The 13,999-nt window shown below is 36.0% G+C and overlaps 2 protein-coding genes across 2 annotated transcripts; both read right to left on the reverse strand.

Moving 5' to 3' along the window:
• Window positions 1-252: 252 nt before the first annotated feature.
• Window positions 253-7,204, reverse strand: LOC140345062 (ribosomal protein S6 kinase alpha-3-like). The gene is made up of 6 exons (XM_072432220.1): window positions 7,052-7,204; window positions 6,454-6,615; window positions 4,792-4,868; window positions 4,193-4,310; window positions 3,003-3,143; window positions 253-2,411 (listed from the first exon to the last, which is right to left on the reverse strand). The coding sequence occupies exons 1-6, from the start codon at window positions 7,166-7,168 to the stop codon at window positions 2,286-2,288; spliced, it is 741 nt and encodes a 246-aa protein (XP_072288321.1). The 5' UTR covers window positions 7,169-7,204; the 3' UTR covers window positions 253-2,285.
• A 558-nt stretch (window positions 7,205-7,762) lies between these two features.
• LOC140345061 (ribosomal protein S6 kinase alpha-3-like) lies at window positions 7,763-13,166 on the reverse strand. The gene is made up of 4 exons (XM_072432219.1): window positions 13,016-13,166; window positions 12,417-12,534; window positions 11,227-11,367; window positions 7,763-10,635 (listed from the first exon to the last, which is right to left on the reverse strand). Exons 1-4 carry the CDS (start codon window positions 13,096-13,098, stop codon window positions 10,510-10,512), a joined length of 468 nt encoding a protein of 155 aa, XP_072288320.1. The 5' UTR covers window positions 13,099-13,166; the 3' UTR covers window positions 7,763-10,509.
• Window positions 13,167-13,999: the final 833 nt, after the last annotated feature.

Consider the following 13,999-nt stretch of genomic DNA (forward strand, 5'->3'; position numbering starts at 1 on the left):
GTCAGGGTTGCTCCATAAAGCTAATGTACATGATTTTCACACAAGAAAAAGAAAAGTCATTCGTTATCTGCCACAGCTAATCTACAAGTCACATCCCTCAACACTTTCCCCATATAGTGATCATTATAGAGAAGATTATTACATGGCATAAACTACAATAAGAAAATCAGGTTCGTTAGATAAAAAAAAAAGGGGGGGAAAAAAAAGAATGATCATTATTCAACACTTTGACTTCTGATTCAGCTCTGTTGGTTTGGACTGAAACGGTTTCAGTTAAGCTTAGGAAAATCCACATTGAAGGAGTTTTCAGAAAACTTTTTAAGCAGCTACCCAGACTGAGCAAAGTGGTCAAGTTACAGTGTCGTCGCTTGTGTGCCTTAACCCTAGCTGTGCAAGCCTTTACCACCCATGGATGGCCGCACTGTAATATGACTGCATGGCTCAGTGTGGGTAAACATTTAAGTGGACCTATATACAAATTTAAAGCCAACAGCCTTGCTAGGACAGTAATAAGAGAGCTGATAATACATGTCATCCATGGAGAAAATTCTACTCCAGGCTTACTCCAGTGCTGGTCATATAACCAAAAGCCTAGATAAATCACATCATCTCTGCTGAACGGGATGGTTTATTATTTATTCATCTCAGCAAGAATGCTTGTTTAAGTTCAATTTAACATTGGAGCATATGCCCACTCTTTAGAACATTTTATGAAAAACTGCAATATGCAGTAATCCACAGCAACTATACATCTGCTTGTTGTGGAAAGACTAATGAATGTTTTGCATGGGTTATTACACACAATTATTCTTTTCACCATTACAGAGGCCCACAACCACGGCACTGACTAAGCACTGATCACTGGTTTACTTTGGAAGAAAATAATCATGAAGATTAATAGGTTTGTATAAGTGTAACGGAAAATATGGAATACTGGCAAAACCATTTCAGAACTTGCACAATGAAGGTTCGATAATGTATTTACCACATTATAATAAACCCAGGTCCTGAACAGCAGACAAAGCCCAATATCCAAATGTTACAAGTGTGATAGGAAACAAGTGAAATCCACCCTGCAGAAAGCCATCCAATAGAAAATGTTTAGGGCAATAAAACTGTTCTAATCTATTGTGGTGCTTTCAAAATGCGTGTCAAGATTTTAGATTTACCCCTTTCAATTACTGCGAGTGGGAACTTTAAGTGAAATATACACTTAATGCACCAATCTGCCGCCTACTGTATGAACTACAAAAAGTGAGCCAATGCATACTAGGAAAGTATTATCAGTGACTGCTGCAAAAAAGGATCCAGATCCCCCAAATAAAGCTTTAATAGGGTCCTGCTGAAAGTATTACTCCACCCAAGACACAACTGAATAATGCAACTGCATTAATTCATATACTACTTTGAAATAATGTGCAACATGGACTATCTTTTAAAATAATTGCAGGCATTTTAAAGTAGCTTATGTTAAGCCAAAAGGTGCCTTTATGAGTTTACACAAGTTTAAAAAATCAAGTAAATAGATCTAAAAGAAAAAAAAAGCAAAGTGTCAGTAATTACTGCAGAAAACCGTTTTCTCAGTTTTATGTCCATTCCATCAGCCATTCATCTTATGGCTTCACAGGATCACACTTTTACATCCAAGCTGTACCACCTTACATTCACTTCACCAGAGTACACAACTTGACAGCAAATGACAAGACGTGAATAACTGCATTAAAGAGCAAAAAAAAGAGGAAAAAACAAAACAAAACAAAAAAAAGATTTGGAGCAGAATAAGGACATGGGCATTATTATCTCTGAATATAAATGTCAAGGTGAATGACAGCTGAACGCCTTTGACAGACCTCAATATTTTGCATGGCACAGAAAATAGACATAAGGAACTTAGGGAGCTGGTATCATTTAGGTGCTCAAAATAAAGAGTGAATTTACAAGCCACTGAGTTGGGTGGTTAAAAGGCTCCCTAAAAAAATGCTGACATGGTTTGAGTGTATTGTTCATGCAAGGGGAAATTACAGTCTTATTGCTCCACTGTTGGAGGACCAGTTTTACATTTGTATTTTTACAGCCTGGTCAACAGAGTCAGTAAGGTAGAAGGGTTGCCATCAACAATGTAAGAGAACAGACATAAAGCAGCAGCATTGATGTAGAGCCCGGCGGGGCAGTGAGTATGTGCTTGCCGGAGTGTCTTTTATTTGATATGTGCTATCTTCTCTGTTGGCTCTTTCTTGTGCTGTAGATCCTCAGCTCTAGCACTGTGGAGTCAGTTGAGATCATGTTCAGAGGGCTGTCGAGGTAATCTTCTTTACGCCCCTTCTCTGAGCAAGAGTTGAACGACCAACAGGTTCCAGCACTGGAGACATTGGATTGAGGTTCAGAGCAGAGTATGTAGCTGCCATGGCTCCCTATGTTTGCAAAGAAAAAGAAATGTAAGAAAGGAGATAATGAAATACAAATTCTTGTTGAACTTATAGTATAAACTGAACTAACAATATTAATAACGAGATATAAATCATGAAAAAAATTAGATAAAACAAATGGCAACTTAAAAGGGTGAATAAGGAGAAAAGAGAATATACAGTTTTTTTTAGCACAGATAGTGCCTTAGGTGGGCATGATACTTGTAAACACACAGTGAAAGAGAGACTCCAATCCAAGCATCCGTTATAGCCAATATGTATTTAATTGGCAGAGGTGATTAACCCTGTTAGCCTACCCTATAACACAAGCTCACTCTATGCTTACATTTTCCCAGAGGAATAGCATACATCATATATATTTTTGTGCTGCCAGAAAGATTTGTAACGTCTAGGCCAACAGTAGCTGTGAATCAGTTTTTTTTTTTTCCAATAACATAAAGCGATTGATGATGGTTCTGCTGGAGGTGTGATTAGTTTACCAATGCAGAATTATTTTTATGAACTAGTCCAGACTCACAAAACAGAACATTTACTAACCAGTAATACAGTAATTCTGTACATTGTAATTTCTTATACCTTTACTAGATGAGGTGCATCCTGTCGGTTGAGCTGGAACTGAGGCAACTGGTCACAGTGTACAATCCAAGGGTGTTTTAGCACCTGGGCAGCTGTTAGTCTCTGGTGTGGATCCACATGAAGCATCTTCGATACCAAGTCCTAGGTAAAGAAAAATAAAGACTTTTTACAGTATAATGCAGAATACCATGCATATTTAAAAAACATGTGGCAAATCCTTGCTCTTTAGCAGCTCTAAAGTAGCTGACATGGAGTGGTTTGTTGGACAATTCCCTCCTAATTAGGCCCAATATTTCATGAAAGTTGTTAGGAGTTTTTTCCCTCCTGTAAACAAAATCCAAAAGTTTTGTACAATCATCAGAAATCTGATCAACATCCCAAAATTAAATCTTCTGTTTGTTTACTCTCAAACAGGAGACCTGCTGACTCCACAATTCGATTAGGTGTTTTAGTTTAAGCCATCCAAGTTAAGCCAATTCAAGAAAAGATTTTTTTATGAACTAAATAATGACTTCAGTGATGCTAGCCTGGTATGTGATATACCTTGGGAGGGTGGAAAAAGTAGAGTGCCTGCTTTACTTTAGCTTTAGAATTAAATATCAAATCATTAGCAAAGTCTAAGCTAAGCAGCCATCTCTGGGTTAAACATAGGCTAATTAGTAAATAAAACAAATCAATGAAACGCCAATACCTTCTGAGAAAATTTGAAAAGGATATATTTTCCATTCCATTTACTCTAGAATACATTTTATATTATCTACTGTCTGTAATGCTAGACTGAGCTACAGCTCCAAGTACATGCTTGTATTCTGTGTAACCTGCCACTCTAAGAACTACAGTGGATGTTTGCAAGAGATAACACAGTAGCTTGAGTTTTAGAATGTTTACATTTTGGAGCACTCAGAAAAAATAGATGGTAAAAAATTCAGTTACTCTAGAGCCAGATTTGTAAGGTCTCCTGCATGACTGTTTTATACACTATTCAGGTTTGACTTAAACATATAAGTAGAGACTGCATGAGAATAAATGCACATTGGCCATAGTGAAAATGCCTATGCAAACATAATAGTGACATTTTTAGAGTGAATTCATCAAAAGCCTATGTGTACTCTTACTGAAAACTATTTAGAATTAGAAGAAAGACTTAGAAAGACTGTGTGGAACAAATTGATTCAGAGAGATGTCCAGACCTTGGCAATATCAGAAACAGAATTCCAGTAACCACCACTTAGTGAAAACTTTCCACTGCCTATCCGTGCCAGGATTTCTTCCGGAGTATCATCTGGTCCATTTGCAAAAGGTGTATATCTGAAACAGAACATAACATTCATTAACAAAATGCGACAAGGTGTAATTAAGAGCTGGAAGGACACTAAACTTTTGCAGGAGTAGAACAATCTTTCTAAGGGGCAACACAGACACTCATTGTTACCTAGATTTAAAAAGAATCACATGACAAAGGAAATGGAGCTCAAACACATTAAAGTGTACATGGATCCATGAGCCTTGCACTGTATGTAATCATGCTGAGGCCACAGCTGCAAACATCAGCATCTTATACTTTATGTTTATCTATTTAGTGGCAAGTTTACCCATAATGTCTGACAATCTCAAAGAAGGTAAAACAATGTATGGTGATTATACGTAATTCACAGTAGTTCACTGGTTAGCGAAGCGATCACCATCTGTGGCATTTGTAAATTTTACATGGGCTTCAAAGGACAATGGCCCAATTGACCAACACTTCTTAGTTTTAAATTAAAAAAAAATAAAAACCGTATAGACTCACCCAGTCAGCATGGTATAGAGTAGAACACCCAAGCTCCAGATATCACAAGCAGCATCATAACCTTGACGCTTTAATACCTGCATCACAAATGAAAACCTGGTAACTTATATAATGTATTATTATTACATATATTAATGTATTTTTTCATTTGAATTCTTGGGATGAAACAATGTACATTACAGTATTATTTATTTTCCACCCAACACAGTGTTACTGTGCATTGTGGTGAGCAGCCATACATGTTGAGATGCCAAAAAAAACAAAAATAAAAAACAAACAAAAACAAAACAATATGTGGTAACAATAATGTGCATTATCGCAACACACAAAACCAGATGTGAATGGGCGCTTATCCTAACACAGCCATAACAAAGATCAGTTCCTTGTATATTACAGCAATTAAATACAGTCACATCTGTACTAATGACATTCCTTGTCTCTACTCCAGTTGTTCGCCAACCTTTCAGACCTCATGGACCACTAAATTCATATTTTATTTAAAAAGATAAATACATTTGTAAAATAATGATCTTCCTGATGGTGCCTGACAAGGACTGTGGAGGCTCTGAATCATTGATTATCTCACAGTTAAGTAAGTATTGCCATTGTTACTATTATCCTTAGCTGCATTATTTTTGGTATTACCAATGAAATGCAAAATAATATTTTTCTCACTCATTATGGGTTTATTTCATTCAAATCTAAGGCCAAACAAGAAATGATAGTAATCAAAGTAAAATTATTTGATGCAATTAAATATACCAGTTAAACAAATACACATTTAAGGTCATACAGGGTGACTGTAGTGGTGGAAACAATACTGATGCGTAGCATTTGGCAAAAGTTGCCTCATACAATTTAAGACTACATTGACGTCACGCTGTGCCTCCCTTGTTTTTCCGTCTCTAGCACGGTTCGTGAATTTGCAATATGGAGCAGAAACTGTCATTCAGATAATAATCTAGTTATAATATTCATTCAAGAATTTATTATTAATAAAACATAAAAATTGCAAATAATGTGCAAAATTTTCTGTGGACCACCAGTGGTCCAGGGTCCACTGCTCTACTTGCCTGCCTGTATAAAGTCAGATAGAGAAGACTAGGAATGAAGAGAAGGTTACAGTCTTAATTTAGCATTAAATCTTTTTCTCTGAAATTTCTTTCCTGTGCATCACTGCTAGACAGAGTTTAAACTTAAAATACAATTTATTAAGAGTATTTACACAGATAAGCCTGGCAGTAAAAAGTTACTAAAAGCTAAACAGGAGAATTCTAACAAACAAATAATCTCTTCAAAGGCATCAGTATAATGTATATCAAAACAGAACTTCAGACATTAAAGTTTTACTGCTCCCCTTGTCTACTCTCCTACCGTGTTTCCCCGAAACAAAGACAGGGTCTTATATTTATTTTACCTCTGAAAATCGCATTAGGGCCTATTTTCAGGGAATGTCTCTTAAAAAAATTGTCCCAAATTTTATCCCTGACAAATCCTCTAAAGAAAAAAAGCATAATACAGTCTAATTATCATTATGATTAGATATAATGATGTTATGTGTTACTACAGAACATGACTGGAAAGAAAGTAGAGATTTACAATGGAACTCAAAATAACATCTGAATAAAATGTATTTATTTCAATGACAAAAGGGCTTATTACCTCTGGAGCAACAAAATTTGCAGTGTAACACGGAGTCATAAGCAATCCATTTTCTGCCCTGAGTTGTTTAGCAAAACCAAAGTCGCAGATTCTAATAGACTCGGGATTTCCAGACTCATCTACATAAAGAATATTACTGGGTTTTAAGTCCCTGTGGACAACCTGAAAATGAAAACCACAATCAACAAAAGTGTTTCTTAAGGTTATAATACCATACACCACATAACCACTGTGTATTAGTGTGCACACTACACCATGAACATGTATTGAATAGAACTGTGAATAAAACTATAATGTATATTTTAAGTTTATATGATATACTATATACTTTAGGTTAAAAATGTATGATCTATATTGTTTTATTTATTTGTCTAATCTTACAAATTAATAAAGATTTCCAGCAAAAAAAAATAAAATAAAATCCCAAATTGTCTGTTTTTGGATGTTTCCAGAATACACATTTGGAATGTGTTGCCATGTTAAAATGAACATGTTTTTAACACCAGTTAAAACTAGATAAAATATTACAATGTTAATAAAGGTATCACTGCTTCTTAAGATATTAATTTACGACTTACGATCACACTATATATCTTACCCATTGTGAATGGAGGTATTCCACAGTTTTGGTTATCGTGTGCAATACAGCGCTTGCCTCCCGCTCTGAGAAGAATTTCTGCCTTAGTATTTTGTCCAAAAGTTCCCCTCCTTTCATTAGTTCGGTTACTAGATATACATATTTCCCATCATCATACACCTGCAACACAAAAATATACATATCATCACCTTTCACCTGAATATTAATTAAGATTAATGATATTATCAGACGAGCATCATATGACATACGATGACATGATACCATGTCAGCTTGTAGCAGTTTGGCACATCTTGGAATAGTAACGTGGCTTCTGTTTAGGGATCTGCTGAGGGTAAATTGTCACCTTATGATAGGACGTTGCAGAGGACATGATCACTGGTAAGATCACCATGTACACACACAGGCACTAAATAATGTAGGATAATGTTACATATAGATGAAGCCATTATACTATGCTCCAATTCTGCCTGTTGGATTTTCATATTTTACTGCACTGTATTAATTATGTATTAATGTTGGAACACACAAAGCCTGCTGGGAACACCCAAAAATAAACACTGACAGTATTAAGAATTATTGCTGCATCTAGTTGGGATTTTAACAGACGGATATAGGCTGTCCTATGTTACTATACAGATTTATTAAAAACAACATTGTCTATCCTGTACACACAAAAGACTTTTTTTTTACAAAACAAGCAAAAGCCGCATGTGTCTGTATTTGAAAGTTTATTATATAAATGTCTCCTTTTCTTAAGAGGATTACAAAACTGATTAAGAGAAATGTACAAGCAATGATTACCATTAGGAATTGATCATACTGGATACATGTTAGTATTAAGAGTGAAATTTGTTTTAAGGTAGACAATAGGAGAACCTTTCCATAGTACTATGACAGTTTTATTCTAGTTTACTGCAATGGAAGCATTTTTAAGCATCTTCCAGGTACTGAAGGCTGGGCACACAGGGCGATTCATAATTACACTTCAAGTATGATAAATTTACCGACATGCCATGCGAAATCTAATATAAAGAAAGATTGTACATAACTGTAGAAAAATATTCTCTATGATTTGTCTTTTTTTAAAAAAAAGTTAAACAGCCCCTCCCCTCCAGAAGTACAGTAACTGCAAAATAATTACATCCCTTTGTGTACAATGTCCCTTTAGTGGGGGTCAGGGTTGCTCCATAAAGCTAATGTACATGATTTTCACACAAGAAAAAGAAAAGTCATTCGTTATCTGCCACAGCTAATCTACAAGTCACATCCCTCAACACTTTCCCCATATAGTGATCATTATAGAGAAGATTATTACATGGCATAAACTACAATAAGAAAATCAGGTTCGTTAGATAAAAAAAAAAGGGGGGGAAAAAAAAGAATGATCATTATTCAACACTTTGACTTCTGATTCAGCTCTGTTGGTTTGGACTGAAACGGTTTCAGTTAAGCTTAGGAAAATCCACATTGAAGGAGTTTTCAGAAAACTTTTTAAGCAGCTACCCAGACTGAGCAAAGTGGTCAAGTTACAGTGTCGTCGCTTGTGTGCCTTAACCCTAGCTGTGCAAGCCTTTACCACCCATGGATGGCCGCACTGTAATATGACTGCATGGCTCAGTGTGGGTAAACATTTAAGTGGACCTATATACAAATTTAAAGCCAACAGCCTTGCTAGGACAGTAATAAGAGAGCTGATAATACATGTCATCCATGGAGAAAATTCTACTCCAGGCTTACTCCAGTGCTGGTCATATAACCAAAAGCCTAGATAAATCACATCATCTCTGCTGAACGGGATGGTTTATTATTTATTCATCGCAGCAAGAATGCTTGTTTAAGTTCAATTTAACATTGGAGCATATGCCCACTCTTTAGAACATTTTATGAAAAACTGCAATATGCAGTAATCCACAGCAACTATACATCTGCTTGTTGTGGAAAGACTAATGAATGTTTTGCATGGGTTATTACACACAATTATTCTTTTCACCATTACAGAGGCCCACAACCACGGCACTGACTAAGCACTGATCACTGGTTTACTTTGGAAGAAAATAATCATGAAGATTAATAGGTTTGTATAAGTGTAACGGAAAATATGGAATACTGGCAAAACCATTTCAGAACTTGCACAATGAAGGTTCGATAATGTATTTACCACATTATAATAAACCCAGGTCCTGAACAGCAGACAAAGCCCAATATCCAAATGTTACAAGTGTGATAGGAAACAAGTGAAATCCACCCTGCAGAAAGCCATCCAATAGAAAATGTTTAGGGCAATAAAACTGTTCTAATCTATTGTGGTGCTTTCAAAATGCGTGTCAAGATTTTAGATTTACCCCTTTCAATTACTGCGAGTGGGAACTTTAAGTGAAATATACACTTAATGCACCAATCTGCCGCCTACTGTATGAACTACAAAAAGTGAGCCAATGCATACTAGGAAAGTATTATCAGTGACTGCTGCAAAAAAGGATCCAGATCCCCCAAATAAAGCTTTAATAGGGTCCTGCTGAAAGTATTACTCCACCCAAGACACAACTGAATAATGCAACTGCATTAATTCATATACTACTTTGAAATAATGTGCAACATGGACTATCTTTTAAAATAATTGCAGGCATTTTAAAGTAGCTTATGTTAAGCCAAAAGGTGCCTTTATGAGTTTACACAAGTTTAAAAAATCAAGTAAATAGATCTAAAAGAAAAAAAAAGCAAAGTGTCAGTAATTACTGCAGAAAACCGTTTTCTCAGTTTTATGTCCATTCCATCAGCCATTCATCTTATGGCTTCACAGGATCACACTTTTACATCCAAGCTGTACCACCTTACATTCACTTCACCAGAGTACACAACTTGACAGCAAATGACAAGACGTGAATAACTGCATTAAAGAGCAAAAAAAAGAGGAAAAAACAAAACAAAACAAAAAAAAGATTTGGAGCAGAATAAGGACATGGGCATTATTATCTCTGAATATAAATGTCAAGGTGAATGACAGCTGAACGCCTTTGACAGACCTCAATATTTTGCATGGCACAGAAAATAGACATAAGGAACTTAGGGAGCTGGTATCATTTAGGTGCTCAAAATAAAGAGTGAATTTACAAGCCACTGAGTTGGGTGGTTAAAAGGCTCCCTAAAAAAATGCTGACATGGTTTGAGTGTATTGTTCATGCAAGGGGAAATTACAGTCTTATTGCTCCACTGTTGGAGGACCAGTTTTACATTTGTATTTTTACAGCCTGGTCAACAGAGTCAGTAAGGTAGAAGGGTTGCCATCAACAATGTAAGAGAACAGACATAAAGCAGCAGCATTGATGTAGAGCCCGGCGGGGCAGTGAGTATGTGCTTGCCGGAGTGTCTTTTATTTGATATGTGCTATCTTCTCTGTTGGCTCTTTCTTGTGCTGTAGATCCTCAGCTCTAGCACTGTGGAGTCAGTTGAGATCATGTTCAGAGGGCTGTCGAGGTAATCTTCTTTACGCCCCTTCTCTGAGCAAGAGTTGAACGACCAACAGGTTCCAGCACTGGAGACATTGGATTGAGGTTCAGAGCAGAGTATGTAGCTGCCATGGCTCCCTATGTTTGCAAAGAAAAAGAAATGTAAGAAAGGAGATAATGAAATACAAATTCTTGTTGAACTTATAGTATAAACTGAACTAACAATATTAATAACGAGATATAAATCATGAAAAAAATTAGATAAAACAAATGGCAACTTAAAAGGGTGAATAAGGAGAAAAGAGAATATACAGTTTTTTTTAGCACAGATAGTGCCTTAGGTGGGCATGATACTTGTAAACACACAGTGAAAGAGAGACTCCAATCCAAGCATCCGTTATAGCCAATATGTATTTAATTGGCAGAGGTGATTAACCCTGTTAGCCTACCCTATAACACAAGCTCACTCTATGCTTACATTTTCCCAGAGGAATAGCATACATCATATATATTTTTGTGCTGCCAGAAAGATTTGTAACGTCTAGGCCAACAGTAGCTGTGAATCAGTTTTTTTTTTTTCCAATAACATAAAGCGATTGATGATGGTTCTGCTGGAGGTGTGATTAGTTTACCAATGCAGAATTATTTTTATGAACTAGTCCAGACTCACAAAACAGAACATTTACTAACCAGTAATACAGTAATTCTGTACATTGTAATTTCTTATACCTTTACTAGATGAGGTGCATCCTGTCGGTTGAGCTGGAACTGAGGCAACTGGTCACAGTGTACAATCCAAGGGTGTTTTAGCACCTGGGCAGCTGTTAGTCTCTGGTGTGGATCCACATGAAGCATCTTCGATACCAAGTCCTAGGTAAAGAAAAATAAAGACTTTTTACAGTATAATGCAGAATACCATGCATATTTAAAAAACATGTGGCAAATCCTTGCTCTTTAGCAGCTCTAAAGTAGCTGACATGGAGTGGTTTGTTGGACAATTCCCTCCTAATTAGGCCCAATATTTCATGAAAGTTGTTAGGAGTTTTTTCCCTCCTGTAAACAAAATCCAAAAGTTTTGTACAATCATCAGAAATCTGATCAACATCCCAAAATTAAATCTTCTGTTTGTTTACTCTCAAACAGGAGACCTGCTGACTCCACAATTCGATTAGGTGTTTTAGTTTAAGCCATCCAAGTTAAGCCAATTCAAGAAAAGATTTTTTTATGAACTAAATAATGACTTCAGTGATGCTAGCCTGGTATGTGATATACCTTGGGAGGGTGGAAAAAGTAGAGTGCCTGCTTTACTTTAGCTTTAGAATTAAATATCAAATCATTAGCAAAGTCTAAGCTAAGCAGCCATCTCTGGGTTAAACATAGGCTAATTAGTAAATAAAACAAATCAATGAAACGCCAATACCTTCTGAGAAAATTTGAAAAGGATATATTTTCCATTCCATTTACTCTAGAATACATTTTATATTATCTACTGTCTGTAATGCTAGACTGAGCTACAGCTCCAAGTACATGCTTGTATTCTGTGTAACCTGCCACTCTAAGAACTACAGTGGATGTTTGCAAGAGATAACACAGTAGCTTGAGTTTTAGAATGTTTACATTTTGGAGCACTCAGAAAAAATAGATGGTAAAAAATTCAGTTACTCTAGAGCCAGATTTGTAAGGTCTCCTGCATGACTGTTTTATACACTATTCAGGTTTGACTTAAACATATAAGTAGAGACTGCATGAGAATAAATGCACATTGGCCATAGTGAAAATGCCTATGCAAACATAATAGTGACATTTTTAGAGTGAATTCATCAAAAGCCTATGTGTACTCTTACTGAAAACTATTTAGAATTAGAAGAAAGACTTAGAAAGACTGTGTGGAACAAATTGATTCAGAGAGATGTCCAGACCTTGGCAATATCAGAAACAGAATTCCAGTAACCACCACTTAGTGAAAACTTTCCACTGCCTATCCGTGCCAGGATTTCTTCCGGAGTATCATCTGGTCCATTTGCAAAAGGTGTATATCTGAAACAGAACATAACATTCATTAACAAAATGCGACAAGGTGTAATTAAGAGCTGGAAGGACACTAAACTTTTGCAGGAGTAGAACAATCTTTCTAAGGGGCAACACAGACACTCATTGTTACCTAGATTTAAAAAGAATCACATGACAAAGGAAATGGAGCTCAAACACATTAAAGTGTACATGGATCCATGAGCCTTGCACTGTATGTAATCATGCTGAGGCCACAGCTGCAAACATCAGCATCTTATACTTTATGTTTATCTATTTAGTGGCAAGTTTACCCATAATGTCTGACAATCTCAAAGAAGGTAAAACAATGTATGGTGATTATACGTAATTCACAGTAGTTCACTGGTTAGCGAAGCGATCACCATCTGTGGCATTTGTAAATTTTACATGGGCTTCAAAGGACAATGGCCCAATTGACCAACACTTCTTAGTTTTAAATTAAAAAAAAATAAAAACCGTATAGACTCACCCAGTCAGCATGGTATAGAGTAGAACACCCAAGCTCCAGATATCACAAGCAGCATCATAACCTTGACGCTTTAATACCTGCATCACAAATGAAAACCTGGTAACTTATATAATGTATTATTATTACATATATTAATGTATTTTTTCATTTGAATTCTTGGGATGAAACAATGTACTTATGCTTATCCTAACACAGCCATAACAAAGATCAGTTCCTTGTATATTACAGCAATTAAATACAGTCACATCTGTACTAATGACATTCCTTGTCTCTACTCCAGTTGTTCGCCAACCTTTCAGACCTCATGGACCACTAAATTCATATTTTATTTAAAAAGATAAATACATTTGTAAAATAATGATCTTCCTGATGGTGCCTGACAAGGACTGTGGAGGCTCTGAATCATTGATTATCTCACAGTTAAGTAAGTATTGCCATTGTTACTATTATCCTTAGCTGCATTATTTTTGGTATTACCAATGAAATGCAAAATAATATTTTTCTCACTCATTATGGGTTTATTTCATTCAAATCTAAGGCCAAACAAGAAATGATAGTAATCAAAGTAAAATTATTTGATGCAATTAAATATACCAGTTAAACAAATACACATTTAAGGTCATACAGGGTGACTGTAGTGGTGGAAACAATACTGATGCGTAGCATTTGGCAAAAGTTGCCTCATACAATTTAAGACTACATTGACGTCACGCTGTGCCTCCCTTGTTTTTCCGTCTCTAGCACGGTTCGTGAATTTGCAATATGGAGCACAAACTGTCATTCAGATAATAATCTAGTTATAATATTCATTCAAGAATTTATTAATAAAACATAAAAATTGCAAATAATGTGCAACATTTTCTGTGGACCACCAGTGGTCCAGGGTCCACTGCTCTACTTGCCTGCCTGTATAAAGTCAGATAGAGAAGACTAGGAATGAAGAGAAGGTTACAGTCTTAATTTAGCATTAAATCTTTTTCTCTG

Source organism: Pyxicephalus adspersus, unplaced genomic scaffold (genome assembly GCF_032062135.1).
Source record: "Pyxicephalus adspersus unplaced genomic scaffold, UCB_Pads_2.0 Sca463, whole genome shotgun sequence".
Classification (NCBI taxonomy): Eukaryota; Metazoa; Chordata; class Amphibia; order Anura; family Pyxicephalidae; genus Pyxicephalus; species Pyxicephalus adspersus.